The sequence below is a fragment of the Amia ocellicauda genome, chromosome 10, assembly GCF_036373705.1.
Source record: "Amia ocellicauda isolate fAmiCal2 chromosome 10, fAmiCal2.hap1, whole genome shotgun sequence".
In the NCBI taxonomy this organism is placed as follows: domain Eukaryota; kingdom Metazoa; phylum Chordata; class Actinopteri; order Amiiformes; family Amiidae; genus Amia; species Amia ocellicauda.
The window spans coordinates 13,329,032-13,348,951 of NC_089859.1; the positions used below are offsets into that span (position 1 = coordinate 13,329,032).

At 35.1% G+C, this 19,920-nt stretch overlaps 1 protein-coding gene across 6 annotated transcripts in view; it reads right to left on the reverse strand.

Moving 5' to 3' along the window:
* diaph2 (diaphanous-related formin 2) overlaps positions 1 to 19,920 on the reverse strand; it is a 501,500-nt gene that overhangs the window by 440,912 nt on the left and 40,668 nt on the right. For 5 of the 6 annotated variants that reach the window (XM_066715009.1, XM_066715013.1, XM_066715015.1 and 2 more), the window contains one exon: positions 19,085 to 19,105. The exons of the other annotated variant lie outside the window; for it this stretch is intronic. In XM_066715009.1, coding sequence (XP_066571106.1) covers positions 19,085 to 19,105 — 21 coding nt within the window. The remainder of the gene's footprint in view (positions 1 to 19,084; positions 19,106 to 19,920) is intronic. 6 annotated transcript variants of the gene reach the window in all.

A 19,920-nucleotide genomic window follows, 5' to 3' on the forward strand; every position in this document is an offset into this window, starting at 1 on the left:
GCATTTTCCATCTAGAAATGCAAACAATGCAAAATATTAACTTTTTCTCCCCCAAAATAATTGTAATAAATAAAAAATAAAATATGGATATCAGTCACAAAGCATTACATAGATTATTTATTTTATATTAAAAATAATTAATGGCGAACTAAATTCAAATTCAATTAATATAAGCAAAAATGAATAAATTTATGCATGAAGCTACGCATTCACCTTCATTATTCACAGGTACGTTTTACAGCTCACTCATATGTAAATTATTTTATGGATATAAACTTGAATGCTATGGAAAAACTGCAATGCAAATAAGCTAAATAAATCATATAAGGGAATTATGTGGAAAGTATTTCTAAAAGTATTTCTGTTGAGTAATGCACACATTGCATGTCAGAATTATCTACGGAATATCAACACTGAAATTATGATAGTTAAATATTTAAAATCAGCCACCAGCAAGAAACTTGTACCTTGTCAGGAAGGCATATAATCATCAATAACTCTGTCTCATGTATTTCAGGATGCAGCTTGAAACTTGGAAACAACACAAGTTAGGTGTGTGAGTTTCACTGTATAAAATGGATTCAATCTTTTAAGCATTTTCATGGCAGGGCAGGAATAAAAAGCATGAACCTGAAACTCGAAAAGTAAGCCCTTGAGAGATCAAAATTAAATATACACAGTTATTGGTTTAATTGTTTATCCTTTATCGTTGTAGGTTTCAACTTGTTTCACTGCTAAAAGACATGCATTTCCGTACTCCATTTTATCTCTCCAAAACTATCACACACAAAAAAACAACTTTAAATGACTTAAACGTTACATCGCAAAAGAGCAATATTAAGTCTGCATATAAAATGGGTCTATTACCAAAGTGGTGCCATTATCTTTAATCAGGTTTTAAATGATTGGCTCACATCTGCACAGTTGTAATATGAATGATCAACTACTGAAGCTGTAAAAGGCAATAACCCAGGGAATTGTTTTGTGAACAAAAGCAAATAATCATGCCCACAGATCATTATTCTCCCTGATATAATGTTCTGACTGCTTAGAATGAGAAAACACTGGTAACAAAGAAGCAGCAGTTCAATTCACGGTTAAGATAACACAAAAACATATGCATTTCAGGTTTCATCAAAAAGTTCACAGAATCAAGATCTACAAAATCTACATATAACACAGAAGAATATAATTGTGTAATATCTGTTGCCACGATACAATTAACCTCTTTAGAACTCTGTAATCACAGGTGTACAAGCTTTTTAGTACTAATAAATATTACTGGGGTTACATCACTTTTTTTCAGCAATTGTATAATAAAAAGTGTGTGTTGGCAGGATATTAATCTACAAAATTAAAAATATTCACCTTCCAAAAATAGTTCTGCGTTTACTCTTAAATCACATTTCATCTAATACACTGTATTTCATGTTATTGGGAAAAACGACTTCTATCACAGTTCCAATATGAATAAGTTTGAATTACTTTATTCTTAATATCCATTTCAACATGCAGATACACATCAATTATACACAGACATAAGATATATGTTTGATAATAAAAGATAAAGAAGTCTAGTCAGTAAAATGAAGATATCCTAAAGAAACTATTAACATACAGTCTGAACTGCATATTCTGGTGATAGCTGCTCTCTTTTCATACGTCTAAATTAGTTTCTCCTTCTACTCACTGTCACTTCATTGTCTCCAAGCTAACCTGTTTAGTAGGAGATCACATCTGAGAAGTCAACTTCTGTATAATTATCTCATAAACTTTGCATAAATCAGATGTTTATTACTTATCTTTCCTTTTTCTCGTCTTCCACCAACACTAAATTATAGGAACATTCATTCTCTCTGCCTAATAAGGACTAGCTTTTCTTGTCTCTAGTACTACAAACACTTGTCCATCTCCTAAAAAGAACAGTTTAATTGCTGCTTTCCTGTCCTGGGCTTAATATAGAAGAATGGTAATAACAAACTGATGAAAAATGCATCAGTCTAGAATAAAATAATCAATCCAAATAGTATGCAAGTGCATTATAATTAAAATTGTGCCTTTCTGTTTTCATTAAGAGAGTTTAGGGGGCTTTCTTAATTAATCTGAAATGGATATGTTAGGATGTAACACAACTCCAATATAATTAATCAAGGGAATTGTATATTAAGTTTTTCACAACCATAGACTTAAAAAACAAACAATATAAACAACAATAATAATAGTAATAATCTACATGGTTTCAAAAGTTCTCACCTTCAGAAAGAGGAGACCATGTTTGAAATCAGAATGAAAAGATGTCACCAGGGTACATATTAATTACTGAATTTCCACTAAAGGGAGTTTTCATTTGGACTATTGTCCCTTGTGAATAGGGGTATAAAATCAATCTATTATAGCTTTATTAAAATATTAAATTATATTGGCTGCCTTTTTTATCGTGTACATAAACATAAATTCATATTAGTGCATAAATATATAAAGAAATACACCTCAGGTTTTCTCAATGCATTACAAAATTAGCAATAGAGTTTGAGAATACAGCAGGGGATCAATGGTTGAATTAAATTGGTGATCTTAGTTAAATGAACAGCATCATGTGCTGCCATCATCCAAGAATGGAAAAGCAAGTGTGATCTCTTGAGTAGTCACGTGTTGGCCTGGATTGGCTGTTTTCTGAATGCCCCATTTCACCATACGAGAGAGGGAGGTAGAAGACATCAGTACAATAGCCTTGACCTCCAAAACACAAAGCAAAACCTTGAGCTTCATGATAAAGGTGAATACTTATTCCAATCAATCTGTGCCAATAATACCCACCACTCAGCGCATGGTGCTAAGGCCACGGCTCATTAGCTATGATGCTTTTCCTCATATAAGACTGCATGTCTGACACTGACTCATTTTCGAGATCCATTTAATTTGCCCAATTTAACTTCATAATAAGAAGCCTGCTTTACAAGCCGTGCAGCTACACAGGGGTGTATAAAAGTGGAAGACACTACCTCCACCTCCCCTCCACCCCCACAACATATGCACACCTCTCCATTTTATCTTCAAAACCTCAAGATTTCAGACTTCCAAAGTTAGAAAACAAAGATTCAGTTCAAGAAACTAAAAAAAAAAAAAAAGCTTTTTCCAAAATTAAAATTTTAACAACACTGAAAAGCACAAACACACACACATACAACTTACTACAGAATTAATGTAAGCAAGAGCTGTCCTTCAAAGTATATGGATACAGAACCATGCTCTCAAGTACTGTGATTGAACGTTAATCAATGTCTTTTCAAAGGTTATTTAAGCACTTTCTTCAACTAGTAATTCTCAAATGTCAATACAGCAGAAAAACTTAATTTTCCTATGCCAGTTCCTATGCCCTTTACATGGCATTAAAATAATGCATGCAAGATGTTCCCCATTGCTGACTTTTAAAATAATATTTAACTACAATTCAATTCTACAACCTATTACAATTTACACACACACTAGTGTATACAGCAATATATATTCACTGTTGACTTTACCTAGTCTAATGTCTCCATGGTACATTTTAAATAACTTCAAATCAGTACTAGTAGCACTTCAACTTATATACAGTGGTAGTCAAAAGTAGTCAAAAGTATTCACAGGTTTCATTTGAAACAATGTTATTAGGTGAATCATTCACTATAATAAAAATAAAATGATTCAGTCTAACCGTAAAGATACCAGTTAACAGCATGAGTGCAAACCTGTGACTGCAGCTCTTTAAAAACCCATGGAAATGCAGTGAAAAGTTTACATACCCCCAGAATTAACTTCAATCAACTACAATCACTACGGATTTCTCCAGACTGAATCAATGTTAAGCCACTCTACTGAGGATGGCATTTCAGAAACTACATTTATAACTACTTTAAATGACGAGTGTGAATATTTTCAACTACAACTGTATACGAGTTTATCCTTGATATAGAGTACACAGGACTCATTTGACCTACGGCATTCTAACCCCTTAATGGCAGGTTATAGTATCAGTACTGAAAGCATTACAAAGTCATTAAAATGAACAATTTATATATAATAGGCTAACAGCTGGAACATAGATCACTAATACCCAACAGCTGCTCTGTAAAATGCACATGATTAGAGATAGTGTTTCAAGGTTCATGCAGTTATAATGACCGGCACACAAGACAAAGAGGTTTCATTCTTTCTTCTCAAATGTTTCATGTTAAATATTTTATGGATTTAATGTGTCGATTAACTATGAGAAAGTGGGTACATTATTTTTGTTAGCTGCCAGCAATCTGTGTGGCTACGAAAAAGCTACTTTCATTCCATCACAGAAAACCATTTTTATGTCACTGTTTATCTGATGAATGCTTATTAACCTGCGTAAGATTGTTCAATTAAAGTAAAAGAAAACTATTTGTCTTTGTAAAATGACCTTTTTTGGTAATTTAGGAGTTCATTAATCAATTTTTAATATACTGGCCCAGTACTAAACATGTAGAAAGGGATGCATTGATTAGTTAAATCTAAATAAAATAAAAATTGAAATGTCAGCCTTGCGCATTTTCAAATTCATTATGTTAGGAAACATTGATCGGGCATCTCTGTGCACTATATAAAAATAAATGAGTTTCAATGCAGTTCATACTCCAGCTCCCATAAAACCCCGCAAGCATGTTTAACCAATAATGCAACAAACTCTGAATATCACTGAACCTCTTTCATTGAGCACCCAAAGAAATTGCAAGGGTATGCCTTGTGTTCCCAAATCATTTATGATATAAAGGTTTGTGTGTATATTTGTAATAGTGGTAATAAAGACAACAATAAAATGAAAGTAGCACTTACAATTATATATATATATATATATATATATATATATATATATATATATATATATATATATATACACACACACACACAAATACATACATACATACATACATACATATACACAGTACTGGAAACAATGTTGAGACCACTGCAAAATGTACAGGTATGCGTTTGGGTAAAATGCACATTTTTGTTTTATTCTATAAACTACTGACAACATTTCTGCCAAATTCCAAATACAAATATGAATGGAATGGAATGGCTGCCATACATGTAGAGATGCTGATTTAAGACACATTGCAGTGGTCTCAATTTTTTCCAGTACTGTGTATATATATGTGTGTATATACTATGTGTGTATATATATATATAGTATGCTAAATAAAAAACATGTAATGGGCAAGCCTTCTTTAAAATGGTACTGGATTGTATTAAAACTCATGTGTATAAGTTTATATTATCTATATAGATTGTTTTGTATGATTCTTGACATTTTGAACAACCCTATACTACAAGCATTCATGGAATTTAATGGTGGTCTTTCATATAGGAGTTTTACCAACACGATAATTCACCATGTCATAAAGCGGACAGTGTGAGCCAGTGGTTCAAGCAGAACAGCATTAGAAACATTTAATTGCAAGCTTAGATTCCTGACCTATCCCATATAACTGAAGTCTACGATGAACTGAATGGTTGAATCTGGGGAAAGATGTATAATGCTATATTGTATATACAATCTATATTTAAAGATAATGGCGGAAGTCTAAGGTATCCACATAAGGACTAGAATGCAGTCTCATTAGCTTTTTATTTTGATTCTTAACCCACTAGACTACAATTTACTACCTAAAGGACAGTACTTCAAGAAACAAGTATTTTATAGAGCAACAGAAAGGATAATGAAGATTGTGTAACTTTATATATACATATATCGTGAATAATTAGGGATTTCAAAGCATGTTGCAACTTTACAAATGAAATGCAGATATTTGTATTACTATTACTGTTATATGTTAAAAAGAACATGATTTGTTTTCAGACTAAAGACACTAAACCAAACCATTTATTATAATTTTTCATCACTTTTTTTTCCTAAGGCTCCATAAAACAGATGCAATTAAAGCTACCAAATTAATAGAAAACTAGAGAAGAATTGAATGTATTTTATGTGTTAATGTAACTTCACAATTCACTGCTTCTTTAGGTCTTTCTTAATCATTAATAAATATAATTATCCTCAACAAAGAGCAATGTAGTGTAGCAGCAGCTTCTGACAGAGCCAGAACTGTTATTATTATGAACTGTTAATTACATTTAATGCAAGAAAAACTAAACCTCATTTTCTTTCTTCAAAGTAACCTTTTCACAACGTTAACACATGCATTTCTTATTTTTCTTTTTTATATTCAGTATTTCTAATTGGAAAAATGTGTTTTTATTAATTTTGTACGTCTTTCTTGTATGCCATATCTCAGTCCAGCTCTTCTGGGAATTATGTTGCGCACACTGTAAATGAGGCCTTTGCTCTGCTATGTTGATTCGAACGTGTGAAGGCCCTGCTTTAATTTTAATCAATTTAACAAAACATTATGCTTATTTATCTTAATGTCAACATGATTTAGTTCCCATCGATTCAATGTAAATAAAAGTTGTAGGAAGCTATAGGATACATCTCTATGGTAGATTTATATGCTAGCCCATTGATGTCACGGTACAAACTTCATGTAAAATCCAATTGCATGTATGAAGTTTCAATGTATGGATTCCCATACAGCAATGGATTGCAGAAACATCGCAAACCTTAAAATCACCATTTTCTAATGATGATGGGTCTTTGAAAGAAAACATAGTGGAAACAGGATATATAGCATAACATTCCTTGCTCATTTAAATTTAATCCAAGAATACCATGAAATGAAATGTGTTTCGTGCTATCTTTGGGAGGAAAGGGGGGGATTAACAGGACATGATTTTTCTTTGTGATAGGAGGGGGTCTATTTGTACAAAGTAGATACAAAAACAGTGCCACTTGCTGTGAAAGCACTCGACTGAGGTGGAAGAGGTTGCTCTCTACAAAGAGGCCAATAGTAAAGTGCCTGTGGGAAACATTGGAGCCTTCATAATATGAACATAAAGATAGGACTAAAACCTGTTGTTTCAGACAACACCTCTAATCGCTACACATTTTGTAGGCATGTCGGAAACTACACTTGACTAAACTAGCAGGCTTTCTAATTACTCCTTCCGTGTATGTGGCTCAAAGGGAGAAGTCGGTTTTCAAAAAGATCATCTGAATTCGATTAGTAACTCGCCCAAGGAGAAAGGGATTGTTGCAAGATTTTCCAGGTTGGTTGCTTTCAGAGACAGCAACAGCTAGAGAGAATCCAGCGAGAGAAGCTTTGAGTCTGCCAAACCCATTGTCAACAGCATTGCATATTCTCCTATAAAGGCCTTTATAAGAATGAATACAGTGTTTTCTCTGTAACTAACTCTACTGTGTGGTAAAAGTCAGATCTATCAGTCACAGCTCTTCTGTAGTATTATTAACCCTTCCTTGTGGAGGACTTATTTTAAATCCTTCTGGGGTTTTTGTCTTTAGTTCATAAAAAGCATTATGCAGGACAAATAAGGGATTGAATAGATGTGTTATTGTTATACAAAGAACGTTTGCATCTGATACTTTTGGTTTTGACTATTTAAAATGTCATATAGCCTCCACAACCTCAAGCTCCAACTCAAACAAACTGCTCAGTAATTTCTGCAACATGGAGGCGTTTGCAGAATGTGATTATTGACAAAGCAAGTGTCAAGGGATTCACTATTTACTACATTTGTTTTCAGCTGTGTCTTAGGAAGAGGCAGCTTGTGTGACATCTCTAATCTGACTAGAGAACAGAGACAGAACATGTTTGTCTTGTCACCATTTTCAGGCAAACTTCAAGCCTGGAGTCTCAGTGAGAGGTATGTGTGTGTGAGCTATGGGGGGAGGGCTTATGGCTTGATCTATTACAACACCCTTTGATCTTGCAGCCTTAGTCTCTTCTAGATGTGCATTCACTATATGTGTGTATATATAGATACATACATCAGTACCTTAAGTGTTACCTCAATTGTTTTATATGAGAATTATATATTCACATACACACATACACAGAGTTTTCACTATCCTTGCTTAGGTGCACCACTACCTGTCCATACCACACCCGTATGCCTAAACATGGCTGCCTGTGTTTGGATTGCATTTTCGTTAGGTACAGCTGCCCCAGCAAGTGAATGAGAGACACCAAAGGTCAAACAGCATTCTGGGACGCTTGGCATCTGGGATTTAGTGGTGGCAGTAGCATATGGTATTTAAACATGGAGATTTTCCATTTTTATTTTCCTTTCATATTTTGTCATGGAACTGTATTGCAGTCCGATGTAGTCATACTTTCTCCAGCAGGATTTTCGCAATCTTTTCAAACACTTTTAAATGTCTTACTGCTCCAAGCAATTGATCCAGTGTGACACATTCCGACCGTACATTAATAAGTGTTCTAATTTCATAATTATCCCAAGGTAAACACACATTCTTTCCTAGGAAAAGTCTCTATCGCATCAATAGCGGCCGCCATTACTGTAGTTACAATTTCAAAATGCAGGGATGTTGCATCTAGCTAAGTAAGGAGATGTGACGGTACATCACCTAGACCAGTTTGGAACTCAGCGAGTGTGACGTATGAAACGGTGCCTCCTGAAACTAGTTTGGGCAGTGGAAACGCCTGGACTCAAACGGACAGGCCATGGGGTACCTAAACGTGGACAGTGTAAACGGGGCTATTTGCTCAACACAAATGTTCCCTTCTGTAACCCAGATTCTTCATTGGGTTACACCACAGGTCAGCAGGAATACTAAATAATCAAAATGTAATCCAACTATTTACTTAATAATAAGTAATACATCATATTAGGATACACTATTTACCAAACAAAGTCATCAGTCTACTGTAACTGCGTGTTCAAACTATTCTCAAACTGACGGAACATCCAATCAAAACAGGGGGTGAGTAAACTGAACTGCCACTCCACAGAGATCAATACGATTGTTTCAGGTGAAGGGTGTGAATACTTTTGATAACAATGTATGTAGCTATCTATGTATGTACCTCAAAAAGGTGAAAAATAAACATATTTATGATACATTTGATGATACATTTGGATGCATATGCCATTCGGTCATTAACACTCATTAATGAATGTGGAACGAATCAATGAACCAATAGATCGTTTGTCAGCTGGATGCCTCTGCAACATATTTTTTGTTACCTTTAATTATTTGAGGCCCATCAACTTTAATGTAATCACACTAGCAGAATATTAAAAATGACAATTTCAGAATCAGACCGCCTGAAAGCAGAACGATGTGCTTTTGTAAGGTAAAGTTATGATAGTTATGATCAACTGCCAGCATGAATTATTCAAATCAGATTGCACAAGAGCATAGTGCACAGTCAATAATTAGGTTGTCAATATTTGAAATGATTGCATATGACTCTCCACTGTCAATAATTATGTTTTAATCTGGGTTAATAGCAAGGAAAATAAAATTTAGTTATAGCTCATGAATACACCCCCTCATATCAACAGCTATTAATCTCAGATATTACCAATTATTGTCTTGCAATTAAAACATAAATTAGTAGGACAACAACTGAAGCACCTTAAAATGCTACATAGTTTTTTTTTTTTTTTTTGTATTTTTAATTCAGATATTCATCAACAACTAATGTACTCCCAGAAGGATGTATTGTGAGGCAGAAGGGTATGTAAATAGCTTTACAGACATGTACAGTTGCACCAAGGTGTTGAAAAAATAAATAAATGACTAGGTCAAATCCAAGGCGCCATATTGCCATTTTCTCTTCAAGTTACAATTTCATAGTAATAGATCTGTTGCCATCTAGTGGTCTTGTGTAATTGTTTAGCCTTAAAAAACAAGATCCTTTTACAACAAAATAGATGTTAACCCTTTGGATTTGCATGTATTTTTTCTATGGTTTATTATGAAACATTTTTTTCATTATGATTGCATACAGTATGTAACATGTTTTTTCTATCTAATATAGAAGGTTATAAGAAGGTGTTTCCTAATTAATATTCACAACCAGTCGAAGCAACTTGAAAGCTTTTCTTTTACCAGATTTATTTCTCTTGGGCATCCTAAAAACTGCACGAAAGACAATACAATGCTACTTATCTTGCCTCAGATTCAGCTACAAATCATTATGGCAGGACTGCTCAGGTATCCGTTTAAGTGCTGTAGATGAGAAGATAATGATTCCTTGCTCTGGTGATTTGAAGAACGATGAGTTAAAATCTAACCATGGAGATGCTATCTAACAGGAGCATTGCCCCTTATTGAAGGAAGATTATGCTTAACTGGCAGACACCCGGTTCAAAGTGAATCTTTCACTTCAGTGGAATTTAGTGATAAAGGATTATTACATCGCCACATCTGTGCATCACAGGGCAACAAACTTATCGTTAATGAGAGACACTACCTGCCGCAATCATTTACTCAATGGTGGCAATAAACGACACATATTACCCTTATAAATGCTTATATTCCCAAATATTTTATGAAAGAAGCTAGAATATGTGCAGTAGTAGAAACAGGGATGATAATGCTAGCAAGCAAACTGTGAATAAAATTAACAATTGTATATAACTTGTATGTATATATTATACAAATATAATTAGCCAAACATAATTAGAGATGGCCCCATAATTTGCATTTGTCAGTTTTAATACTGTGGTTTCATTATTTCCCATACCCATCTTTAGAACGCAGCCAGTGGAATCAGTCTTTGTATATTTGTGCATGTGCATTTGTATGTATATTTTTGTGTACAGAAATTTGGAGGATTTGTAGGAGAGGAGTTTTGTTAAAAGGTCTTCACATTTTTTAAATAAAGTGTTATGAACGTTTTCTAGGATTCTCCAGAAGTTTGATAGAAGGAAAATGTATTATTCATACACGGTATTTGGTAGTAAACCACAGAAGAAGAATATTAAACCTAATACAGTGGTTACAGTGGTGAGGAAGTAGATATGTTGCAGTGAGCTGGAAGAATCTTCAGCTTTCCTCATATATGGTTTGTATTTCTCACAAAAGGATACAAAGGGTCAAGACATATTCCTGATGAAAGTTTTTGTTTTTTTTTCCTCACAAAGTTTATATAAAAAAATAAAACAGTGGTTACGTGGGTAAAAGCTTCAAGCCTTAGTACTGAGTGAGCTCTAAAACCTGGCATCTGTCAGACCGTGGCAGGGGATTCCCACTGGTAGGTTCTGGCCTGGGTGATGCGGGGACGGGCCGACTCTCTGCTCGGTCGGCAGCCTCCAGAAGTGAGCAGTAAAAGAACATGCTGTCTCCATCCTCCTGTTGACACTGGAAACTTTGTTGATTCACACTCCAGTACACCGCACAAAAAGATGATCGTATTGACACATGGTCTCATCAGACGTTTTGCTTTTTCTTTTGCAACTGGTATAAGCATTTGAGCTACTGTAACTGCGTTGCCCGTGTAAATATGGATATAATAATTAAGTGCCAGATTAAAAAAAGTTACTTTTTCTTATTAATAATGCTTAGCACAGATCTAGGTAGGTGTCCTTCACATCTTTAATATTCGCTTGAACAGGGTACCTCTTTAGACATGAGCTGTCAACTATTTCCATACAGAGGTGTCTTCAAATTCTGATTGTGTAACAGCTACAGTGACTTAGCCTTTCTTACTGCGCAATAAATATCTAAAGGAAAATGCAGCTAACAATTGTCACATCTTTAAAAAAAGACTTGATTCTGGCTATGGCTTGAACTCCGTTCATTTCAATAGCATCTCAGCATCAGTAACATCCTTGGCACAAAAAGTACTCATTGCCTGAAACAACCAGTGCATTTATATTGAAATGTGTCAAAAATCACACCAAGTGGTCAAAGAGATTTCTACATCTCTAACGCTGTTTAGGGGTTTATATAATAAGTGTTTTTACTCCCACTCAGGTGCACATCACAGACATGATAGAGTGTGCGGGATCCTGCGCTGGGTTGGTATCTCACCCCCATGATTTGCGCTGCGTCTTGTAAAGAATCAAATCAAATTCTGGCCGAGGACCACCACTACCACTGTGCTGTATATTTTGTGCAGTGTTTAAGCGTATGGATTGGACAGGAAGAAGCGCAAACTAATTTCCACTCCTATTTAATTCAGTACTAGGGGATGATTCTTAAGTCCCTCAGCCTTCCCTGCAAACAAAAATGTGTACACTGAACTCAGAAAATGTGCTGCAATATAATAATTCATAAAAGGTCTCCGACTTCTATTAAAGATGAATCAATCATTTCTCACTTGACATTTCTGAATTAGTACTTGACTGAAATGCATTAAAATTGTATGCAAAAATGTCTGCATACCAATAACTACTGCAATTTTAATAAAGCTCTCATAAAAGTATACATATCGAAATGAAAATTGTTTTATTGTCAATCCATTCCTGATGCTCTGCAACTTTAATAGAATGGATTATTCAACACAAATCACAAAAAAACTCCTCTTCTGACTTTCAGACAACACTCTTCTTTGTCACAGATTTCAGGGTAATTTAAAGATATTACAGCCATGAATACAAACTTTCTAGCTGGTAAAAGGAAAGCTATTTGTCTAAATGATTTATTATTTCCGATTCTTAATTGAATAAAATCAATTTAGTGAGAAGAAAAATCATTAGATCACTTTTGTTCCCATCTTCACTCATTTCGTTCAAATTATTTACAATAAAACTGTTAAATTGATTACCTCTATTATATGAAGATTATGCAGTGGAAGGCCAACACATCCAAAAGGGAAAACAAATTACCTCCAAATGGTCCAAAAAAAGTGTACCTTATATGAAGAATGCACATGTGAGAATGGAAGGCCGGGCTCTTGAATTATTTGTGCAATGCCTAGAGTAGGTTGAAATAACTACACCTATACTTTCTGTACAACTTCTCCCACATATAAATCAGAATAAATCACATTAGAACCTTCATCGAGAGTCTGTGTCTTTTATGCATGAAATAAAAAAGCCCTTCAAAGACTGATTGGCATGCATTTTCAATGGGTCTTGCTTAGAACCTCTCTGCATTGTGTACAGCACACTATTAGCGATCCATTCCAGAGCCAATAGCTAGAACAATCATGCCAATCAATTAATTAACATCAAAAATCATCCCTAGGCCATTTTAAAGGTAATGCAGGGATTGTTTAGGGGAGGTAATGCATTGTAGCAAAGGATACACTGACTGAAGCAGTGCGATGCCATCCCTAATGGTAACATCAACACTTGAGTCACAAATAAACCAGACAATCTTACAGGCATTTATGTGCTTTACTATCACTGCCACTCAGCCTTTCTCCCTCTGACTTCTACTGTAATTACTTTTCTTTTTATTGTCCTCCTGACTCACACAGCGAACAGCGCTGCCTGACCATTGCAAACTGGCAGCATTACCAAGATTCTTTATTGTCGTCATTTGTTGCGTCTTGTTGTTGTTTATAGTTTTGATATGTGCAATGTAATTCGTATAATGCTAAGCGCAGCACTTTTGTTGTGAGAACAATGTGGAAATTAGCAGCAAGAAATGAATGAATGAATGAATGACACACATACAAAATGAAGCCCTGTGTTGTTGCATATCTAGTTAAAAAAATATATATATAGGTCTATATATTTGGGGGCTTTTAAAAAGAAAACTAATTAGGTTGAACTTCATAACTCAAATAGACAGCATTGCTTCATTTGTAGTAAATATCAGCCTTTAGTTAAAGTCTCTGGTGGGGAAAAAAAAAGTTTAAAAAACTTTTTTACATTATTTATAATCGATCTAAATCATGGCTTCAAGCTAAAATATACATACAGTACTGTGCAAAAGTTTTAGGCAGGTGTGCAAAAATGCTGTAAATTAAGAATGCTTTCAAAAATAGACATGTTAATATATTATATTTATCAATTAACAAAATGCAAAGTGAGTGATCAGAAGAAAAATCTACATCAAATCTATATTTGGTGTGACCACCCTTTGCCTTCAAAACAGCATCAATTAAACAATTATGCCAAACAGGTGTTAATGATCATCAATTCAATATGTAGGTTGAAACACAATCATTAACTGAAACAGAAAAAGCTGTGTAGAAGGAATAAAACTGTGTGAGGAACAGCCAAACTCAGATAACAAGGTGCAGTTGCTGAAGACAGTTTACTGTCAAAAGTCATACACCATGGCAAGACTGAGCACAGCAACAAGACACAAGGTTGTTATACTGCATCAGCGAGGTCTCTCCCAGGCAGACATTTCAAGGCACACAGGGGTTTCCAGATGTGTTGTCCAAGCTCTTCTGAAGCAGCACAAAGAAACGGGCAACGTTGAGGACCGTAGACGCTGTGGTTGACCAAGGAAACTTACTGCAGCAGATGAAAGACACATCATGCTTACTTCCCTTCACAATCAGAAGATGTCCATCATTGCCATCAGCTCAGAATTGGCAGAAAACAGTGGGACCCTGGCACACCCATCTACTGTCCGGAGAAGTCTGGTCAGAAGTGGCCTTCATGGAAGACTCGCGGCCAAAAAGCCATACCTCCGACATGGCAACAAGGCCAAGCGACTCCACTATGCACGAAAACACAGGAACTGGGGTGCAGAGAAATGGCAGCAGCTGCTCTGGACTGATGAGTCAAAATCTGAAATATCTGGCTGTAGCAGAAGGCAGTTTGTTGTCCGAAGGGCTGGAGAGCGGTACACGAATGAGTGTCTGCAGGCAACAGTGAAGCATGGTGGAGGTTCCTTGCAAGTTTGGGGCTGCATTTCTGCAAATGGAGTTGGGGATTTGCTCAGAATTAATGGTCTCCTCAATGCTGAGAAGTACAGGCAGATACTTATCCATCATGCAGTACCATCAGGGAGGCATCTGATTGGCCACATATTTATCCTGCAGCATGACAACGACCCCAAACATACAGCGACAGTCATTAAGAACTATCTTCAGCGTAAAGAAGAACAAGGAGTCCTGGAAGTGATGGTTTGGCCCCCACAGAGCCCTGATCTCAACATCATTGAGTCTGTCTGGGGTTACATGAAGAGAGAGAAGCAGCTGAGGCTGCCTAAATCCACAGAAGAACTGTGGTTAGTTCTCCACGATGTTTGGGCCAACCTACCTGCTGAGTTCCTTCAAAAACTGTGTGCAAGTGTACCTAGAAGACTTTATGCTGTTTTGAAGGCAAAGGGTGTCACACAAATATTGATTTGATGTAGATTTTTCTTCTGATCACTCACTTTGCATTTTGTTAATTGATAAATATAATCTATTAACATGTCTATTTTTGAAAGCATTCTTAATTTACAGCATTTTTTCACACCTGCCTAAAACTTTTGCACAGTACTGTGTGTATAATATATACATATCTTATAATTTCAAACACTATAAATATGAAAATCATTTTAAATTTCTATAAAAAAAAATCAATTTCATCCCCATTGAAATAGCACTAAACCACACTTCATGTTTTTACCTGCATTGCACAAACCTCTTTCTATTGATACATTTTTAATGGCACACTTTAAAAGCATCAAGGTCAATTGCCATATGAAATCAGCTCAACTCTCCCTACACAGCAAACTTTAATGGACAATTTTAAACAAAACAAATCTTTTCAGACTACAGCTAGGAAAAAAACTGTTTCATGACAGCCTTGATTTAATTACGATATACTATTCAAAACAGCCGGCCTTCAGGCACCCCATGTGTTTCAGCCGAAAGGATCGGAAGTGAATAGGATGTTTCAAACACATTTCAAAATATCAGCTGTTAAAAGGTTTAAAATAGGTGGCCAAAGAACAATTAGCCTGTGTGCTTTAGGTTGAAATGAGCCTTGAAACATATGCAGTCAATATAAAATTTCTACATAAAAAGTCAATCATAAAAACAAATGTGAAGGTTATACAGATGTACAGTAGGATAGCATATGGGTACAAATCTATTTCCACTCAAAGGATGATCATCTGTGCTTTACTCGCCCCCTAAAGGCAACAGGGACTGCAGGAAAAGCAATTCAACATGGCAGACCGGATGCTCAAAAAAAAAAAAAGCAATACCTGAAAATGCAGCACTCATTTGTTTTTGTAATTTTTCCATTTTCTATAAAGCTTAAGACTGTTTAAAAAGCATACTATTATAGTAATTATTATCATAACAACAATGATAACAATAATAACAAAGATGATGTTAGGTGAGTATTATTAGATCTTATGTAGGCCTATATCAGTTACTGTATAAAAAGTATGAGGCTACGTATATGTAATCTTTGGAGAGCTATTGTTTGTGGGACATTGTCTCATCAGTTAAAAATAGCTGTCCTCTGCCTTCAAAAAGAGCACTGGAAAAAATGTCCCAGGGACTGTGTAAGTGAAAAGGTCACATCAGTCTGCCTGAAGAAGGAAAAATAAACAGGGTTTGTCCATTACTTTCTCAGACAAAAACCTCTCTCCAATTCAGACAACAGGCTTCCTGTCTAGTTATTAACAGTAGGATTGCAATCCCCAAAGTCTGGAGACGGGCTCGGGTGAAATCTCTCTTCCAGTAGGCTCGGTGTGAGCGAGCACGTTTCCATGGCAACGGCCTGTGTCAATCTGTGCTGCCAAGAGTTGTCGATGGCAATCTTCCTCCACACACAGGGCCCTGGCAGGTTATGTCAAGTTACATTGCGTCCTCACAGGTAATGAACCTATCGTCTTTGAGGCAAAATAGACTGGTATCAACATGGCATCAGCTTTTAATGCAGTGCCTGCCAGCAGTGCTGATCGCATTATGGGCTCCGTCAATAACAGAAGCTGCACTGCAAATTGAATTGAATTTCTATCATTCTTTCTTTTCTTTTTATTTTCCTAAACACTTAGTTCCCTGCTTTCAGTCACATACCAGCAACAATAGCACAGCTAGCCAGCAGGACAATACAAGAAGTAGGGCTAGGACTTTCCCTGTGCTGGCTTTATTCAGTTAACAAGTTACACCAAAGGTCTCACAATCTCCAGTACAACTGAGATTCTGAGCACGGACTCAGTGGCCAGAAACAATTACAGCAAATTCATACAAACACTTCCTCACTATAGTACCTGGATAAGATGCCAAATAGATTTCATGCTTGAGACGGAGAAGTAAATGTTACAAACACTACCCTGCAGAAGAAATGCACTGCTGAGAAGGTTCTCTCGACACAGTGCTGAAAGCATGAAAATGTCCAGGCAATGGCTGTGCCATTGTCACCTTGTAGTTTGGGTGATTAAAGGATTTACTATTTTATTTAAAGCTCCAGCAGACATCTTCTAAATTAAATCTCCCTAACCTAGCCATTCCTTGGTATCTGGTTCTCCTCTCAGTCATCAAAATATCAAATTAAGAAAGTATATATTACATATTTGTTAAAAATACAATGAATGGTATAAAACTTGCCTAAAGTAGAGGCAGAAGATATTTCACATAAGCTGACTAAATGTACAGCAAAAATCTGTGAAATGACCAAAGACTATATCTAGAAATTATTTGTTTTCATATAAATGTGTCACTTTGCACACAGCATTTCAAGGGCATATGTGATGTTGTATAATTATTTGAGTCACCATTTGTCAAGCCATGTATTTAAAACAGCCTTCTACAAATTGCCTTATTTTATATATCTGTATTGATTGAATAAACAACTTGTTTATTGAATTAGCCCCAAAAAAAAACAGAGCAATAGAGTTACAGAGTAACCAATGCCACCCAGGACTCCAGATGACTTCTAAGCTGTATAATGACATTCAATACCAATAGGCCTGGCTCCTAGAACTATATAAATGATGTCTGATTAGGGGATTGTACAGACTTATATTTTGTTATTTTTTCTAATTGCCCAATATAGTACTGCTGGCGGACAGCAGCACTTTCTATTTACCTAATTCACTTTAAAAACTCTTTGCCACAAACAATATTTCACAGATTAAACATCATAGTAACAAAATCAGAAACCCTGTCAATCAAACAGTATGAAACTCCTGCCAAAAATCTCAATACCTAAAGCTGACTGGCACATAGATTTAAACCACAGCATGACACTACACAAAATACTGTCAATAGAAGATATTCTGCACAGAGACATTCTACAACAATAACTTTCAAACGATACAAAATATTTTGTATAACACTCATATTTTTGCCTCTGTTTTTCAACTTTTCAACATAAAAATCAAATAATTCCATGTGTTTCCTGTGTTTTTGCTATACTTTACCATTGTGCCCTGCTGTACCCTTAATCAGGCATAGGATACAAAACCACTACAAAAAGTGACCTCTCACAATCTCAATCCGTGCAAAGAATTTAATTACTCATTAACGAACACACAGTAAGCCCTGAAAAAAGTGACATGGCACCACTTTGTAAAGGACTGCTGAAACAAACTGAATTACAAAGCATACATTATCATCTCAAACAACCAAACACAAAACAAATAAGGCATTTTTAGCCTTACTGCAAACAATGACGAACATTTATAATATAGCACTGTTAAAGTTTTAATGGTGTAGACCACAGACAGGGGCATTTGCAAGACATTTTCAGATGCATTATGCAAAAGATTAAACTACAAACTAAATTGAATTAGTCTCATTTTAGGAGGAAGAAAAAACTGCCTTCAATATCATTTTTTTTCAATGGGAGTAGTACATGTGAAATGTAATTAAGTGATACATTTTCATTGTTCTATCTAGAGGAAAGAATAAACAGAATGAAAGCCATGTAGATGTAATATTTTAGAATAAACAGATTATAGATTGCAGATTATGATTATTCATATAAAACTATTGCTCAATGCTTGTGTTATAAGATTTAAATGCTAATGTGCTTTCATCTGTAATGCATTTCCAAGGAAAAAAACTGTTTAAATTAACAAAGGTTTCCTAGTTCACATTTTGCTGTATAATTTAAAGATCATTCATTTCTAAGTGTTGCCATTTACATATTGCATTTTATGTATAGCCTTTCAAATTACAGCCTATTAGACGTATTAATACAGAAAATGAAAACTAAGCAATAAAACTGAACAAAGGTTTTCTTTCTATTGGATAAACAGGTCATTTGCAATAAGAAAAATAAGCTGTGCAAATACAAATTACAAATGAATTAAATAATTGCTACTTACCGCAACTTTGCTCCCTGTTATCTGCATGCAGCGGTCAACGCAGGGGAGTTAATGTGCAAAAAAACAAACACAGCACAATTATTAGTAGGCAAGAGCTTAATACATTTGTAGTACAATGTTTAGGTATTAGTGCATATTGCTTGTATGTTATTCTGTATGCTTTCTGCTTAGCAATCTAAAGTAATGCATTATACGTACACAGGTAAGACAATGTCTGCAATTGTGATGATTGCTTTAGATTGTGTGCTTTTGTGTGTGAAAAACAAAACAAAACATTAAAACATTGACAGAGATTCTTTTTAATGCTTAATTTTACAATAGTATAGATTACAAATGCTTCACACGTCTTCGGGTCATTTAAAATCTACAGTATTTCATTATTGGTTTATCCTTACTGGAGACAGTAGGAAATCATTGTGCGATATAACAACATTTGATTTGATAGTAATTTAATCCCAATAACTGCCTGACTTGCCTACCGTACAGTTTAGAGAAAAGAAGGCTGCGCGCTTTAAGTGTTACAAAGTAAGGGTATGAAAGTAAATACCGAAACGATGCCCAATAACCTTGTTAGGAACGAGCAAACAAAACTCCGGGCACTTAATATTGTTATATATGAAGTAATTACACCTGTTATTGAAATTTACAAATATTGCTTTTTATTAAGGCCAGTGTATTTAATCTGGCCTAATTAGTATACTCCTGGTGGTTGCAGTGCTGTGTTCTATATATATATATATATATATATATATATATATATATATATATATATATATATATATATATATATATGTGTGTGTGTGCCTGTGAGAAACTACAAGTTACATGGGTTAGAT